General features: G+C 38.6%; 1 protein-coding gene across 1 annotated transcript in view; it reads right to left on the bottom strand.

Annotated features, from left to right (window-relative positions):
* Positions 1–3718: 3718 nt before the first annotated feature.
* Positions 3719–19271, bottom strand: part of LOC131243111 (nicotinate-nucleotide pyrophosphorylase [carboxylating], chloroplastic) — a 47276-nt gene continuing 31723 nt past the window's right edge. The window contains exon 10 of the mRNA XM_058242210.1: positions 3719–4051. Within this exon, the coding sequence (XP_058098193.1) occupies positions 3955–4051 (97 nt within the window). The 3' untranslated portion in view covers positions 3719–3954. The remainder of the gene's footprint in view (positions 4052–19271) is intronic.

The following is a 19271-nucleotide window of genomic DNA, read 5'->3' as shown; positions in this document are numbered from 1 at the left end:
TACCGGCGAAAAGTGCAGACTATAAACGTATAGGTTATGGTTTTCAAGCCTTTCAATGTCAGTTAATGATTTATTACTGATGTGGGTACTATTTCACATGCCAAATGCGTCGTTTGTATCGCGTTTCTGATATATATGAACTATATTGAGTTTAGTGTGTTCCATGTATATGCAGAAAGTATCGTATACGTATGAAATTGGAACATGTGTTTGCCATGATTAATTGTCATGTGTTTGTGCTAGTTGTATGTGTAACAACTCCTTGGCAAAAGGATTTGTCCTAATATGTGCTATCACCGACATACGTCATGTATGTTGGAATATGTAGTCTAAGTGTTTGTAGAAATGTCTGAATGAACAAGTGTGTAATATATTGTACTTTATATGGATGTTGAGAAGAGATTCTCAACTACCTTAACGATGTGTATGATTTCCTCCATGTAACTTACATTCTTTGACTGTTTTACTTAGACACTGCTTATGTGTAAATTCATGTTTAAGTTGAAATCCATCAAATGCTCACATGCTTGTATGAATGGAATTGTTGATCCATTATTGTTCTGATTTGCTTGTATGATTATCTGTTATAATTGAATGTGTTTGGGACTACGAAATAGTCCAGGTAATCAGTAACAGGCACTGAATAGGTGGCTGAGGTCGTCTCACCACATAGGACGTGATCGCTGAATCCGAGTCGTACTTGGAAGTCGGCAGTGGTTAGGCCACACGGAGTGCTTACGCACTTCATGACGATCAACTCAACGTGCGCTCGTACTAATCGAGCTCGTCAAGTAACCCGATTGACCCGATGTATGTTCACCATGTATGGACGCTACTGCTTGAATCTAAGGTATCAAACTCACCGGTGAAAACCCCTTTAACCTTGGTACTTCGATCCACTAAGACTCATGAGCCGAGCATGGTGGTATGGGACACCGTGGTCGAGTTATCGGCATACGCTGGGGTGACGAGCCTCCCCGTAGTGACCAGTGAGCAACCCAGACTCGTGAGCCGAATACGGTGGTATGAGACACTGTATTCGAGCTGTCGGCCTACACTGATAAGGTGACGAGCCCTTTGTAGTGACCTCGAGCGTACACTAAGACTGCATAGAGGCGACAAACCCTTACGTAGCAACAAGAGTACACTAGGCCTGCACTGATAAGGTGACAAGCCCTTTGCAGTGACCTAGAACCGTATCATCGTATGAGATTTACTAGGATTGACGACCCTAGAATGGATCATTGTTTGAGAATTGATATAAGGGAGGTACCTTAGCTTCTCAATCCTTCTGTAAGAAAAGGACTAATAAGAACTTGGTAATCATGCTCATGCACCGCATTACATGTGCGTTTGGCGTAGCAAGTCAAGCACTGAGGCAGTGTTTCATGCGCGATCATAAAATGAAGTCGCTGAGAGAGCACAGGCGAGGGCATGCATCATTATTTCATATCATTCTTGCATTAATCACAGTACTGAGGGATGTTTGCTTGTATTGCGTTATCATTACTGCGTAACTGAATTGATAACATGTTAACCTTTGCTTTATTGTTCCACTGAGTTGATCACTCACTCCCACGTTACGGGACGGTGTTGTACACCAACCAGACCCTGTTGTAGGTTTAAATGATGGCGTAGCCTGCAATGCGAAGCTGGACTTTGAGAATGACGAGGAGGTATCCTCATATATGCAGTATTCAGGCGGGTTTCTATAAATTGTTCTGATCGACGGGCTTACAGGGATGCTGACTAGATATCATTACACTCGTTATGATTGTATTTTGGAGCACATATGTATATTATTTTTGTACAATTTGAGAGTATACATGTACATGTTTAACCTAGTAACCCGATCATACTTCGGAGACTTACTACAGTTCATATATCTTATACATATAATACAGTTTTTCGCTTACAAAATTCACTTGTCTCTGGAGTATAATATACTGTTTTGGTATAATCTCATTCATGTTTAATGCACTAATATAGACAACATTTAATCATCATTATCTATATTGCATAAGTGATGCGTTGGAACTCAGGAGTCGAGTTTGTGCCGACCCCCGATTTTCAGGGCGTTACACATTATCAATCAGAGGACGAATCCAACCGTCTGACTATTACTTAATCATTTTAATATATTGTGCGAGTGGCTAAATAGACGATCGATCTTATTCAATCTCAATCAAATACTTTGTTTGGTTTGAACTGAGCCGCACATTCAATTTTGGCATGCCTGTACTTGCCACGTGATAGAAACTGTACATCAAACCACAACAAGAGTTCTATGCTCTTCCACAAACAAGAGGCAACTCACCGTGGTGTGGTAAGCGGATTGCGTGCTGAGCAGGGACGTGGATTGCCTATTGATGCTGTGAGTAGCCAGTAGCTACGCCGGTGTTCTATGAGCCCCACCATGATGTATGTGTTTTTTCCACGTCGTGCATCTATTTCTCCATCTCATTTTAGGGAATGAGCCCAAAAATGAAGTGGGTACAAATATCAATTGGACCATACCACAGGAAACAGTGGTGATTGAAATGCCACCATTAAAGCTTCTTGAGGCCACAAGTTTTGGATGAAGCTGATACTTATATTTTCCCATCATCAGATCCATGTGACCTAATCAACAAGTCGGATGGAAAATAAATGCTACAGTGAGCCCTAGGAAATTTTTAATGGTAGGCTTTCAATCACCATTGTTTTCCTATGGTGTAGTCCACCTGGGATTTGGATTCACCTCATTGTTAGGCTTATGCCCTAAAATAATGAGCCAAAATGAATGGACTGAATGGATAAAACACATACACCATGGTGGCTACTGGTAGTGACAATCCATTGAATAACTCAACTCTGTGGGGCCCACTGTGATGTGTCTTATCCACACTGCCCATCCGTTTTACCACCTAATTGTAGGGCATGAGTCCAAAAAAATGAGGCAGATCCAAAGCTCAAGTTGACCACACCACAGGAAACAATGGGGATATTGATGTCCACTGTTGAAACCTTCTTGGAGCTCGCAATGATGTTTATTTGTTATCCAACCTGTTAATGAGGTCACAGGGACATGGATTATGGGAAAACACAAATATCAGCTTGATCCAAAAGTTGTGGTCCCTGAAAAGTTTTTGATGGTGGGTATTCAATTACCACTGTTTCCTGCAGTGCAGCGTAGTCCACCTGAGATTTTTATCTGCCTCATGCCGTAAAATGAGCTGGAAAAATGGATGGATAACTTGGATAAAACACATACATCATGGTGGGGCCGACAGAGCACCGTTCAGTAGCAAGTTGCTACTGGCGGTGGCAGTAGGCAATCCGCATCCTGGGTTAACGACCTTTCCGTGCTGAGGCCAGCTGCAAGAGAGAGCCCACTTCATTTACAATTGAGATTAATAAAACAGGCTGACCAAGGACCAGATTCCACCTGGTTCTGTTCTTATTCTCAAAGACAGCTGCATAAGAAAAGGGCGAGGTGGATGTTAGCTCTGCCAGACCATACAATGCTTCAGACAGCAGCACCTTGATTATGTGATCCAAACCATCGATATGACGGGTCTCACAACTACAGCCCATGCATCAATTCCCCCTAGGTTGGAAGATCCTAGCTTAGCTGTATAATATTTGGCCTTTTTTTCCTGGTTGAATATGACCCATTGCTGGGGATCCACTTGCCCCCCAGGGGTGGTGGTGGGTGCTGCAAAACCTCAGTCCAAGCCAGCATAATCCCACGGTTCACTTCTTTATGTCCAATTAGAAGATGAACGTAGTTTTACTTGCATATGCGTTTCTGCTGTTACATGGCCATCACGTCATACAATGGCCCACTGCTCATAAGGATTTTCAGCTCTCGTTTTCTCCATAATATCCGTAGCTATAATGTCGCTTTACAACTAATGTAAAAACCCCGGACAAAGCTGTGGTGATGATGACGATGATGACAACAATGTATGATCATGCCCTGTTTGTACGTCTACCAACTTGAAGAGCAAGCTCAGTGTCGATATTTAGGGAGATATCAAGTGCTTTCACAGAATGTGTCAATGCCCCACTGCAAAATTAAATATTAAAAAAAAAAAAAAAAAAACACATGTTAATATATTAACTTGCCAAACTAAGAATTTAAGGATGACGGCATCGTTATTCCTTTAAGATGAAAATAGTGGTATCTCCAATACTTGAAAACTCTCACTGAGTTTGGGAAATTGGTCATCTCATTTTCCAGAGTTTTAGTGCTTTGAATCAGATCTGCCAAGAGCTAAGCAGATGGGAGCCTTTTTATTATTATTATTTTTTAACATTTCTCACCACCAAATGAGAAAATAAGTTGTTTTACTGAGCTCTCTAAATTAAACAGACTCTTAACTCCAGGAAGTTTCTTAGCATAATCAACAGAAAACAGGGTGATGGAAGCTTTTACTTCTTTCATTTATGAACTTGATGAGTCAGCCATGCCCAGCGCCAGACTCTTGGCCGGACTATCACAATTCTGATTGAATCTGAAATGGCCAGACAAGAAAGCTGGTCTGCATTTAACAGGGCAGACTGGCCAGCTGAGATGTAATTAAAATCATCGTCCATGGGAAAGTTACTACTTGTAGCAGTACAGGGATTTATATATACACATACGTGTGTGTGTGTGTGTGTGTGTGTGTGGAATAGTCTGGAAGGTCTAGAGGGTTCCTTGACCATTGGATGAATGCCAAGTGGCATAATCCAGGCCATTGATGTAAGATATCTAGAAGGTTCTTAGGCCCATATATAGGTGAGCACTCCTCGGAACCCTCACAAACCCACCCACCCGCACCCACACACATGCGCACACAAAATGCTGTAGGATCCTTGGATCCTTGAAAGATATTCTGTAAAACTCTATTTTTCATTTCAAAGAAACTCATTTTTAGCATGTAGAAACTCAATATATAAAAAAAAGGACACTTCTTTGTAGATCGGAATGAAAATAGTTTCTCGTTTTAAAGATTGAAATTTTCTTGGCACATTGGAAATTTGTTTCTCATTATAAGAAAAATGTCAGTTCCTAAATCCCAACTTGAGTTCTAACTTTAAATACCTTGACTTTGATAGATATAGACATCTATTAGAAATTAGTTTAAATTTGTTTATGGTAGTGTAACAATCCACTCTTTGGTGAGAGTGTTGTGCAGGTTGTCTAGTGAATTTTTTAATATGATTGTCTCTAATGTTTACATATCACAATCAAGCATTAGAACTAGAAATTAGAAAAAAAAATAAAATAAATAAAATTGAATAAATACTAAATTTTCAATTTTTTGAAAAAAAAAAGGCCCTCGGAGCTCCTATTCGCTCAATTCATTTCAATCTACAATTTTAATCTTAAAAGCTATAGTAAGATTGGTGACTCACATACATCACACATGGCAATACCTTGCATCAATCTAGACCATCCAATATTGTGGTTCCTATCGTGTTGACTCTCCATTCATACAATTACACCCATCAGACAATCTTAACCATTTGATTTGGGGCTTGAAATTGTACAACTAGAGAGACTTTAGGTTTGGTAAATGGTAACAGACTCATTAAGTTTCTTTTAAAAAAAAAAAAAAACTTTATAACTTAAGCCTTTTACGAAAGGGTTTTGAAAACCCTATCGACTCCAGCAGCATTGCTTAAGGAGTAAAAAAAATAATTTGGGGTTTTCTTTTTTAATTTCTCAAAATACAAATCTTTTTGAAGCAAGATTTTTAGGGGTTTGATCGGCCATATCAGAGGATACTACAGGTGGAATTTCAGTGGCATTGGACCAAAAACAAAGGAGAAAAAAAGGATATTCCCAATCTGACTTCCACGCGACTGTGGGCCTTCCGATTTGATATTTTTGCTTGATTTCGAAGAGATTAAAGGTATGTTTAGTAGTATTAACCTCATTTAGTTATATTATTATGCTCCTTTTTTTTTTTTTTTTTTTCCATATTTGATTGCCCTTTTTTATTTTATTTTTCATTTTTCTTCTATGTATGGATGCCATTTTCTTCAATTTTTTAAAATTTTTATTCCATCTTTTTTTTAAAAAAAAAATGACAACAAGGTGTCCCCGCCGCCCCTTTAAGGTGAGACTATTTATTCCCTATGGATGCACGCAATCACCCGCCAACCACATGCATCGGGTAATCCAAGGGGACACAAACTCATGTCTGTGAGGAGCAAACCCACAACTAAAGCCGATTGCCCAAACCATGACAGGTTATTTTTATTCCATCTTGGAAATGCTGGTTTTGTAGAATAAACTTGTTTGACAAGTATTAGTTGCGTACAACCACTGTTTTACTATTTTGCATTGATTTGGTTTCAATCATGTCTATGGTTGGCTAAACCTCTTAGCTAGGGCTAAGAGGTGAAGCTTGTAGCGTGTTGAGATGTTTATTTTGCTTTGATTCTTGTTCTTATTGAACTTCATTGATTTCTAGTTTGATATTAAAGGAATATTTTCAGTTTTCCATGATTTATTGTGACTCAAGTTACAATAGATGTTGTGATAGCTTTGAATTTCTTATTTTCCTGTTTTGAGATAGTGAGATTGGTAAATCCCATTGTTCACCATCATCTCTTGGGCATGTTAGGGTGATGGAATCCCTTCCAATATTCACAATTCTCCTCCATTGAGAATTAGGTCAATGAAAAGTTCAGATTTGATTTAAATTGTTTTATCTTCCAATTGAATAAGATAGGACTCCAATTCCAATTGTGTTTATTGAATCAAGCAAGGTAGCATCCTTATAGCTACAAGTGGATCCTTGGCACTCTGGTTCCCACCTTTAATTGATAGTTTAAACATTATTCACAATTATTCGCTTTTATTCAAGAATTCATATTTAGATCTTCTTCTAGTTCTAGTTCTTTTCAGAATACGTACAAGATTAGTCCCTGTGAATTCGACCTCGTTCTCATGAGTTATTACTACATCGCAACCCTACACTTGGGGTTGTAAACAAGTTCTTGGCGCCGTTGCCGAGGACTACAACTACGTTTTTTTGGAATTAATTAGTATTAGAATTATGTTAAGATTATGAATTATTTTTCTGCTATGTTTTTAGGTTAGGATTTTTTCTAAAATTATTTTTAGAAACTAACATTGTTTTCTATTTTGTAGGATTCCTAACATAGCAACTCTATTCGGTAATTTTGTTCCAACCCTCTTTTTTTTTTTTAGATCTCTTATTTGTTTTAGTTTTTCTAGTTTTCTTTTTTAGGTTTAATTATTTAGTTACATGAGAGTTGTGCGTGTTTCATGCCCAAGTGGGTTCGTGAGAACACTTAACGTCTCTTGAGTGAAGGAGGATTAGTCGAAGGGTTGCCTATCCATCAAAGAATTGGACACCACTTGAGATCCTCTCAGTTAATTGAAGTGATGGCTGCAAATCAACCTCAACCTCAACCACCAATTGAGGAAGTTCAAGATGAAAATGAGGTGCATAATGCACCCCGCTTCGTACTCTACACGATTATTTACAATCAGCAGGGGTGAGTACACCTTCCTGCATGGTCTTTCCACTTAATGCAGGAAATGTGGATATCAAATCTAGAGTGATACAACTCCTTCCTAAGTTTCATGGACTAGATTCTGAAAGTCCATATTTGCACATCAAGGAGTTTGATGAGATAGTCGCTACATTACACTTTCCAAACGTGTCTGAGGACACAGTGCGACTTAAATTGTTTCCTTTTTCATTGAAAAAGAAGGGTAAGACGTGTATGCACTCCTTAGCCAAGATCCATTGGCACATGGGCCGACATGACCCGGGAATTTCTCAAAAAGTTTTTCCCGTTTCATAAAACTAACACTTTAAGAAAGCCAATCATGAACTTTGCCCCAAAAGAGGAAGAGACCTTCTTCCAATGCTGAGAAAGGTTCAAAGATCTCACGAATTCCTGTCCACATCATGGCTACGAAGTATGGCGAACAATAAGCTTTTTTTATAACGGATTAACTTCACCAATGCATCAGTTCATAGAGATGATGTGTAATGATGAATTCATGAACAAAGAAGTCGATGATGTGTGGGATTACCTTGACCAATTGACAGAAAATGCACAATCATGGGACACCTCTCCAAGACTCACCACTTCTAAGCCTACTCAATCAAAGGAAAGGGGAGGATGTTCTAAAAGAGGAAGATGATAAGAGTGCTAAAGTGGCCAATCTCACAAGAAAAGTCGAGGCCATGGAACTTAAGAAAGCAGAACCTATCAAATGGAACTTAAGAAAGCAGAACCTATCAAATCTGATAAGGCTGCAGAAGTTGTTTGTGGTATTTGTGCTTGCAACATACATACAACTGAGAATTGCCCAACAATTCCTGCTTTTCAAGAGATATTGAATGAGCAATCAAATGCCGTGAACAACTACCAAAGACCTTTTAGAGGACTCACCTCAAATACATACAATTCTAGTTGGAGAAACCATCCAAATTTCAGTTGGAGGAATGGACAAATGGCTAACCCAAAAGAGGCCCTTAATTTTTAAATCAGAAGAGACCTCAAGCGGATACGGTTCAAAAATTCATGCAAAACCAAGAACTATTCAACCAGAATACGCTACAAGCATTCCAGGATATCAAAACAACAATGAGAATGTTTGCATCGTCTATTCAAAGGATTGAGTCACACTTAGCAAGTGGGGAGAAAGGGATGCTTCCAACCCAACCTCTCCCCAATCTAAAGCCACAATGTGAAATTAGTGACCCAAGCTCTTCAAATTAAATGGATTAAGCCAAGTCTATCACCACTCTTAGGAGTAGAAAGACAATTGACAAATCTATTCTGATAAGGGCTGAAAAGCCTAAGGACCCCGAAGAAGATAAGAATGATAGACCTAGCATTACTCCACATGGGTTCGAACCGGAACCTCAAAGTAAGTCGATTACCCTATTCCCACAACAGTTGATTGCACCAAAACCTCTATCTAATTCTCAGGATATTCTAGAGGTGCTTAAACAAGTGAAGGTCAACATCCCTCTACTGGATGCCGTTAAACAAATTCCTTCATATGCCAAATTTCTGAAAGATCTATGCACTACCAAAAGACGGCAAAACATACAAAAGAAAATCTTTTTGACAGAAAAAGTGAGTGTCATCCTCAAGCAAGAAGTGCTATAAAAATACAAAGATCCCGGTAGCCCAACCATCACTTGTGTAATTGGGAATTACCGGATTGAGCAAGCACTTCTTGACTTGGGGGCGAGTGTAAATCTGATTCCTCACTCGGTCTACGAACAACTGGGTCTTGGTGAATTAAAACCCACCCGGACCACGTTACAACTTGTTGATCGATCAGTTCGTGTACCGAGAGGGATAATCGAGGATGTGTTGGTCCAGGTTGATAAATTCTACTACCCAGTAGATTTTATTGTTCTGGATACTCAACCCATCGTGGATGTGAGCACTCAGATACCCGTCATTCTTGGTCGCCCATTCCTTGCTACATCAAATGCTATAATTAATTGTAGGAATGGGATTATGAATCTATCTTTCAGAAATATAACATTGGAGCTCAACATCTTTTTCAATATGAACAAACAGTCGGAGGATGATGATGATACCCACGACATTAACATGATTGTTTCTTTCATGGAAGATAGAACACTTTTGACTTTATACTCTGACACTCTAGAGACGTGCTTGTCCCACTCCCCTGATTTTGATGATGACACGATTAGGGAGATGGATGTCATACTTGATGATATGCCGGTACTTGAAGTTAACCGGTGGAGGCCACAATTTGAAGCATTAACCCAAACTAATGTAGTGCCTCTACCGTCTAGCCTCAAAGCGCCGAAGCTTGACCTAAAACCTTTGCCCTCTGATCTTAAATATGTCTATTTAGGTCAAGATGAGACATACTCGGTGGTGATTTCTTCCCACCTTGAGCAAGAACAGGAGAGTATGCTTACCTTTACTTTCATTGAGTATAAAAGAGCCATTGGATGGTCGATTGCGGACCTCAAGGGAATTGACCCTTTGATTTGTACTCAGCGTATTCATCTTGAGGATAACAAAGACCTCCCGACAACTATAACGCCGATTAAATCCAAACATGAAGGAAGTAGTTAAGGCTGAGGTACTTAAGTTGTTGGATGTGGGTATCATATACCCCATATCCGATAGCCAATGGGTGAGTCCAACTCAGGCGGTTCCTAAGAAGTCCGGAATCACCATCGTAGCCAATGCCGACAATGAACTTGTGCCAACTACAGTTACTACTAGTTGGAGAATGTGCATTGACTATAGAAAGTTGAATACCGTCACGAGGAAGGACCACTTTCCTTTACCCTTCATTGATCAAATCTTGGAAAGGCTAGCTGGTCACTCTTACTATTGCTTCCTTGACAGATATTTGGGCTACAATCAGATAGAGATAGCCCTTGAAGATCAAGAAAAGACCACTTTCACATACCCCTTTGGCACATTTGCTTACCGAAGGATGCCATTTGGACTGTGTAATGCCCCCGCCACTTTTCAACGATGCATGTTGAGTATATTTTCTGACATGGTAGGGCAATATTTAAAGGTCTTCATGGACGACTTCTCCGTCTTTGGTCCATCCTTCAGCGAGTGTTTGGAAAATCTAAAAAATATGCTGAAGCGATGTGAGGAAAAGAATTTGGTACTAAATCGAGAGGAACCATTTCATGGCTCGTAAAGGAATAGTTCTTGGACATATCATCTCGTCCAAGGGAATTGAGGTAGATAAGGTTAAAATTGATCTTATCTCTAACTAACCTCCATCTAATAAGAGCATACGAGACGTGCAATCCTTCTTAGAACACGCTGGATTTTGCAGACGATTCATAAAGGAATTTAGTCACCTCTCTCGTCCTTTATGCGATCTACTTCAAAAAGGATATACCATACGAGTAGACTGATCAATGCCAGGAAGCTTTCATTAAGCTCAAGGGCATGTTGACACCACACCTATCATGCAGCCACCCGATTGGAGCATTCCTTTTGAGATTATGTGTGATGCATCTGACTATGCTATTGGAGCGGTGTTAGGCCGGAGAAAAGAAAAGAAGCCTTACGTTATTCACTATACAAGTAAAACTCTAAATCCTGCCCAAGTGAACTACTCTACTACGGAGAAGGAACTCTTAGCTGTAGTGTTTACTTTGGACAAATTTAAGTCCTACTTGATCGAATCCAAGATCATCATCTACACTGATCATGCGGCATTGAAGTACCTTCTCTCTAAGAATGATGCTAAGCCCCGCTTGATAAGATGGATCCTCCTACTCCAAGAATTTGATTTGGAAATACGGGACAAAAAGGGAATAGAGAACGTAGTGGTTGCTCATCTTTTGAGACTTGATCTCCCCGATTCCCTTGAAACACCACCTATAAACGATATGTTCCTTGACGAACAATTGTTTAAAATCACTCAATTACCTTAGTTTGCTGACATTGCTAATTATCTTACAACAGGTTTAACGCCGACTCATTGGAATGCGCAAGATAAGAAAAAATTCTTCGCCGAGGTTCGTAAGTTCTTCTGGGATGACCCGTATTTATTCAAATATTGCCTAGACCTAATTCTAAGGAGATGTGTGCCAGACAATGAACACCAACGTGTCATCTCCTTCTGTCATTCGTAGGCTTGTGGTGGTCACTTCTCTGCCAAAAAGACCACGGTCAAAATTCTGCAGTGCGGCTTTTACTGGCCCACTATGTTCAAGGACACTCATGAGTTTTGCAAAGCTTGTGAGCGTTGTTAGAAATTGGGTGCATTGTCCCATTGAAATATGATGCTTCTGAACCCCATTTTTTTTTTTATCATTGAAGCATTTGATTGCTGGGGCATCGATTTCATGGGGTCATTCCCCCAATCCTTTGGGAATTTGTACATTTTGCTAGTAGTAGATTATGTCACTAAGTGGGTCGAAGCGATCCTGTGCCGGAACAATGACCATTGTCTGGTCATTCAATTTTTAAAAGAAAATATCCTTTCCCGGTTCGGAACACCTCGGGCCATCATTAGTGATGGAGGTTCACACTTCTGTAATAGGCCATTTAAAAACTTAATGAAGAAATATGGCATCTCTCATAAAGTGAGCACTCCATACCACCCGCAGACAAGTGGGCAAGCTGAGATTTCCAACAGGGAAATTAAACACATTCTGGAGAAAACGGTTAACCCTGACCGTAAGGATTGGTCAATCCGTTTGACCGATGCTTTATGGGCATACCGTACAGCTTTTAAGACCCTCATTGGAATGTCTCCCTTTAAACTCGTTTATGGGAAAGCTTGCCGCTTGCCTATAGAGTTGGAATATAGAGCCTACTTGGCTATCAAAAATCTAAACCTCAATTTGGACAATGCTAGTTCACTGCATAAACTATAGTTGAATGAACTTGAGGAAATCCGAAACGACACATACAAGAACTCGAGAATTTACAAAGACAAGATGAAGGTGCTCCACGACAGGAACATCCTTTGAAAATCATTCATAACCGGTCAAAAAGTCCTTCTGTACAATTCTTGGTTACACCTTTTTCCGGGTAAACTTCGATCTCGATGGACCGGCCCTTTCACTGTTACTAATGTTTATACACATGGGGCCGTTGAGATAAAGAATCCAACGAATGGCCATGTTTTTAAAGTGAACGGACATCGTTTAAAGCCATTTGTTGAGAAATTTGACTCAAAGGACATGTTCATGCCTCTGACTGATCCCATATACCAGGATTGATCTCCTAGTCTGATGGAGGTGTAGTTAGCTTTATTGTTTTCGTATGATTTAGGATTAGGATAGTTTGCTTTCAGTTTGTTTGAGTCTTTATGCTAACCCATCTTCACATTGAGAACCTTGGAAAAGCTTCAATCACCTTGCTTCAGGTACTACCTTTCCATCACTTCTCATTTATTTTCATTGTCTCATATGCATTGCATGCTCATGTCTTTTACATTGAGGAAAATGTAGGTTTTAGGTTGGGGGGTGTGGATTAGGTAAACTAATCAATATTTTCTTAATTTTGAGCAAAAATTGTGAAAATTTTCAAATTTTCAAGTTAAAAACATGTTTGGGAAATGATAATTTTCGGAATTAAGAATGTTTTGAGTATGATGATAACATAGAGATTGAACTTTGAATTGTTGGAGTTTGATCAACTGAGTAGACTATCGTCTAAATTCTTGCATTTAATTGATTAAGAGGAAGTTTGAATATCATGTTAATCTAAGTCACAAGACACGTTCCATTTGCTTTTTGTGAATAGTACTAGAATTTCTGATTGTTAGTATGTATATCCTTGAAAGATATTGAGAATTAAGTCTGGAGGATTTTATCCACCTTAAAAGATGAAAAGAACTAGTTAAAAAATAGTGAGATCGACAAAAAGGTCATGTATGGTGAAAAGACTGGAAAAGAATGAAAAGAATGTAAAGTATGAAAAGAATGAATAAAAAGAGACCGTCGATATAAAATCAAAAACTGGAAAAAGAAGGAAAATGGGATAAGTTCGGAATCAACACTTGATTATTCAAGTAATCCTAAGGTGATAAGCATGGCTAACATTATGAAATAATAGTTCTTTTATGGAAAGTAATATGAAATTCACTAAGCACATTGGGAAAACTTGATATATGAACTTATGCTCTAGATTGATTGATGAAGAATCTATTTGATTGATTGCTCGTTTGATTCGGCTCTAGGTTTACAAATTTTCACTCTCGCTTCTTTGGATTATACTCATTTACACAAATGATTGTTTTCTTGAAGAACTTTGAACATTGAGAATTGAAGATCACTTCACGCATATTTTGCTCGGGACTAGCAAAATGCTGGTTGGGGGGTGTGTTGAGTGTGAAATATTACATATTTCCCCCTATTTATACCTTGGTTTTATAAACATAATAGTGCTTAATCGATTTAATTATGCATGTTTTCATGTGCGAGGTGATTTCGAGAGCTTATGGTGAAATTGATGCCAAAAGGAAGATTTATGCTCAAAAGATTACTAAATGAAGATTCGGAGATTTGGAAGTCATTAATGAAGAATTCACATAACAAAGATCCAAGAAAACCAAGTGAAGAATGAAGAGAATCAAAGATTTGAAGTAAAGAAAAAGAATCTTGAAACTATCTTGAAAACAAACATATTCCTGAAATTATCCTAAAAAAGCATATTCTGAAACTCGGAGTCTATTTTAGCTGTGCAGAGTGAAGTATATTTTGAGAAACTGCGCAGAGTGAAGTTTAATTTAGCAAACTGTGGAGAGTGCATAAATTTGAGGGGGCTTTTAGATTTTTCCAACTAAGTGCGAAAGTTGGAATTCCACAACTATAAATAGGACTCCCTAGGATGCCCCAAAGCATCTTCTAGGGTTTGGAAAGTGTCAAGGAGCATAACAAAGGGGTGGATAGGACAGGACTCCAATTCCAATTGTATTTATTGAATCAAGCAAGGTAGCATCTTAATAGCTACAAGTGGATCCTTGGCACCCTAGTTCCCACCTTTAATTGATAGTTTAAACATTATTCAAAATTACTCTCTTTTATTCAAGAATTTATATTTAGATCTTCTTCTAGTTCTAGTTCTAGTTATTTTCAGAATACGTACAAGTTTAGTCCCTATGGATTCGACCTCGTTCTCACGAGTTATTACTACATCGCAACCCTACACTTGGGGTTGTGAACACTAACATGCAATGTGGAGATTATGAAAGAATCCATAAAGTAATTCAATTAACAAAAGACGCTAATCCACAAAGTAATTAAGAGTAAATAATAGGAAATAAAATTTGATTTAACATAAATCACATGCCCGCATGCTAAGAAGTCACATAAATCAATTAAAACTAGGCTCGATGAAAGGATAAAAGTTCCAATTTAGCATAGGCACTTTTCACACTCAAGGGATAGGTTTGTAGGTTTTATTATTGGGGTTAAGAAGGGAAATTTTTGAAATTTGAAGAATTAGGGTTCATGGGAATTGAGAATTTTGGAACTAGGGATTTTTTAGAAATTGGGGAAAATCTAGAAAAGTTAGGGATTTTAGGTTTAGGTTTAGGGTTTCGAGGATGGAAGAAAGGATTTTGACATAATGATGGTGGAAAACCAAAAGGGGCAGGTGGGATTCACATGTGTGGCGTGAGAGAATGGATTTAGGTCAGTTAGGGTTTGAATTGTGAATAAGTATGAGAAAATTGGGTTTGGGAGAAGACGAATATCAGTGATGAGGAGAATGAAGAACCTAAAGATAATACCTGGATGGGGAAGAAAAGAGAAGATGGTGTGGGGATAGATGAAGACCTCGCACCTCCGTTGATGAAGATTAGCCTCACACCAATCTTCCTTCCAAATCACATGGAAGTATCTTCAAATCGCATGAAGAGGGAAGAGGAAAGCAAGAGCTTTTCTCTTTTTTTATCACAAAATCCAATGAGGGCTGGATCTCCACCCCCTTGTGCTTTTATTATTAAAAATTCGGAATTAAAATTTTAGCATAATTATAACTATGCCACTCACTTAAGTAAAGTGGCCCATCGTCCAAAATAAAAAAACTAAAACATTTATTATCAATCTCAACCATCAAATAAATACTAAAAATAACAAAAAACATAAAGAAAGCAAGATCAGAGTCCAATGGGCCCAAATTTAAAAGATCTGGTGGCTTGATGGCCTGATCGACAAGATCGAACGGTCAGATCGACACGAAATAGCAATCCTATGACTAAAATGATCTCTTAAGCAGCCCACATGTATCATCCCAAGGTGGGGTCATCCTGATGCACGCCAAATGCATGTGGGGTCTTCAAAATGGCCCGACGGACCCCATCTAGAACTCGTCTCCCATCCACAAAGAAAGTTGCGCTAATGTGGGTGGTCGTCTCTGTCTCTGATACATCGAAGTAGGTCCTTCAATGTCCTCATCACTTACATTACACGCTATAGAGGGCCAAACGTTATGCTATACATCATACGCTACACACTATTTAAAACAATACTTGCCACAACCATTACATCTTCTTTGTTTATTTCTTTTAATTTCCTTCCCCCTTTCTGAAATTATTCTCTTTCCACTTCCCTTTATCTTAACATGCTCGGGATCTTTAATATTCACTTTGTGACTTATAGTTACCTTTTTCGTCGACTTTATTACAATTTCCACATATGGGTCTGACTCTAGATCACATGCCACTCTCAAAACTTCATAGCCCAGTAGTGAGATAATTCATCAGAATGTAGCTTAATTCTAACGCCATAATTGTTATGAATCGAATCCACTTTCGCATGCCGTGTCCACCTCTTTAGAGTATAGTTATATGGCAATAAAGGTATACGAGCATGTCGCAAAACACAATATATCTCTACACGATATACCTTTGAACTTAAATTTCAAACAATTAAATATTGCACATTTTACAGTCACTATGTATCTAAGAACTCATTCATGTTTGGTTTCGTCTAGGCTTCTAACTTTCAAAACTTTATAAATGTAAATATCTTCATCTTGGCACTCTCTTTTTGCAACATAATCCAAGCATTCGTATCACCCTTCTTGAAATTTAAAAAATACTTTCCTTGTGTATGTTTCCCCTATTATTTTCTCCATTTCGTATGGTGTTTTCAACTTGGCTTTACTGCTTATTATTTCATAATCTGCAATAAGCTCATTATGCCTTTAACAAGCATTTGCCCTATCAAATCGAACGATAAAATCCATAAGTGAGTTACTCTTTGAGATGTACGTATGGAAGGAGAAATTCATGCTTTCACTATGTTGATTGCTAGACATACCCACAAAGAATATGTATCTTCCAAATGCAGGTATCCATTTATGGTGGATATCATATATCAAGGTTAACCATTCATGGTTCCGAAAACCATTTTCTCTTATAATCTTCTCCCACAGCTCATTGAACTCTTCTAGCATTTTAGAATTTCATATGTAATCATTGAAAGGGCCACTAAATTCTTCCTGATGTGCCATAACTAATGTTGTCAAATGGCATAAGCGATCACGTGCGACCCAAGGGAGTTGTGTGCTTACGATGGCATAATCGCACATGCAATGGCACAATAATGCAGGGGCATTTTCACACCGAGCTCGAGTAGGGTAGCTTGTGGGATGTGGGGACACTCGGGGTGGGTGGCCCGTGTGAAGCGGAACCCATGTGAAGTGGGGCCCATGAGGAGGTTCAGCTGAGGTCATAACCCATGCGATGTGGAGCCTGGGCTATGAGATAAGGGGATTGATTCGCCACTCTATCAGTTCGAGCTTTTAGAGAAAGTGGTTAATTGTCCTGCATCAAAGTGGGATCAGAGCAGGAGGCTCGTGTTCGACACTCCTCACCGGGGGTGATTAATGCAGGGGCATTTTCACACCGGGCTCGAGTGGGGTAGCCTGTGGGATGCTGGGACACACTCGAGGGGGGTGGCCCGTGTGAAGCAAAACCCATGTGAAGTGGGGCCGACGAGGAGGTTCGATCGAGGTCCTAACCCATGCGAAGTGGGGCCTGGCCTATGAGATAAACGGATTGATTCGCCACTCTCTATCAATTCAAGCTTTTAAAGCAAGTGGTTAATTGTCCTGCATCACACAACCCCCAAACAATTTTTAAAATGAAAAATTCAAGATAAAATGATATATATATATATATATATATATATAATACACACACACACAAGTGAGGGGAATTATTTTTTATAGTTTTATTAGACTATAACAAGTTAACTAACAACTACTCAAATGAATACGTGTACTCAAAAAAGTAAATAAAAAAATAGCATATAAATTTTATTGATGTCATTTTAAGAGAGAATGGGAGTAATATTGTAAGAGAGAGAGAGTAAGAAGAGTTAAGAGAGTTAAGCAACTAGAGAGATTGATAGAGGGAGAGAGAGAGAGAGAGAGGGTGTATTTATAGAGTTGTGATATTAGGGGGGTGGGAGTGCATATTTATAGGCAAAAGTGAGAGAAATGAAGCAAACAAATAAATAAACAAATGAGTCCCAACAATAAAAAAATCTAACCATTGGGAGGTTATAACATTGCATACGCAATAGCATAACCGCATAACTATGGCTTACGCGATCACATACTTCTCTCTACAAGTGCATAAGCCTCAACGGCACGATAACCGCATATGCCACCATGGCATATGTGGTCCATTGGTCCAAAATGGCGTATACGATGACATAATCGCTTGTGCGATCGCATGTGACAACACTAGCCACAACGCCCAACTTTATGGGTTGCATTATGTGACGCATACAGTAGCGATGGAAAGTATTTGAGATAACAATAGCTATAACTTTCATCATATACCTGGATCTTGATTAGTTATAATTGCTTTTGAAGGCTCTCCTTACATAACTCGTCGCCACGACACAAACAACCAAATAAATGACTCAGTCATTTCATTTTGTAAGAAACCACACCCAAGTGTAATGGACTGACCATGGTGATTTACTCTTGTGAATGGTAAAAATATCATCTCATATTTGTTGGTTTTATAAATTGTGTTAAGTATGATAACATCACTAAAATGATTATATGATTTACGTGCAATTGAATCAGCCAAAAAGCAATGCGACAACTTGTTATCATCGTCCACCTTGACTTCATATGCAAATGTGAGTTGCAATTCTTTCATTTTTTGAAAATGTTCATATAACAAATACATGTTATGGTTATGGCCCTTAGATTCTTGTCTCTTATCTCTCTCATAATTTTTCATATCTTCTTCAATGTATCTGACATTTTCATACTCGCCCAATTCTATTTCAAGCATTGTCATTGTTTGGGTTGTCCTTATATTGACAGCACCAAAGTTGTCTCTCAAACTTTTCTGCACTTTCATCATCTAACAATGTGACTTCAACAAATACTTTTTACAAGGAGGTCACTAAGTCATGGCTATGCTCCTCAATGAACTTTTAAACTACATAAGTTGATGTTGATTTTTGTAAGCAATAGTCATGAGAGCAGTACAACTATCCGTGTTTCACTTCGTGTCCTTTTTAACTTCTCTTGCACCGTATCATCTGTCTTTTCCTGTTTCGCATATACAAACCTTTTTCGAATCACGTTACAATTTATGTTGCAATCCACTTCGTCATTCACCTTATTTTTCTTTCCATACTTACATGAGCGATTTCATATACTAAAATGCGCACATATTGCACATTCACTATAGAAATCGTATGCTTCTTTCAATAGGGAGAAAGTAGTTTCCCCTACCATTAGCTTTCGACATTCTTCTACATTTAGAATCCATTCCTTTTTTGCAA

This window comes from Magnolia sinica, chromosome 4, assembly GCF_029962835.1.
Source record: "Magnolia sinica isolate HGM2019 chromosome 4, MsV1, whole genome shotgun sequence".
NCBI classification, from domain to species: Eukaryota; Viridiplantae; Streptophyta; class Magnoliopsida; order Magnoliales; family Magnoliaceae; genus Magnolia; species Magnolia sinica.
This window is presented reverse-complemented; position numbering and strand designations above follow the sequence as displayed.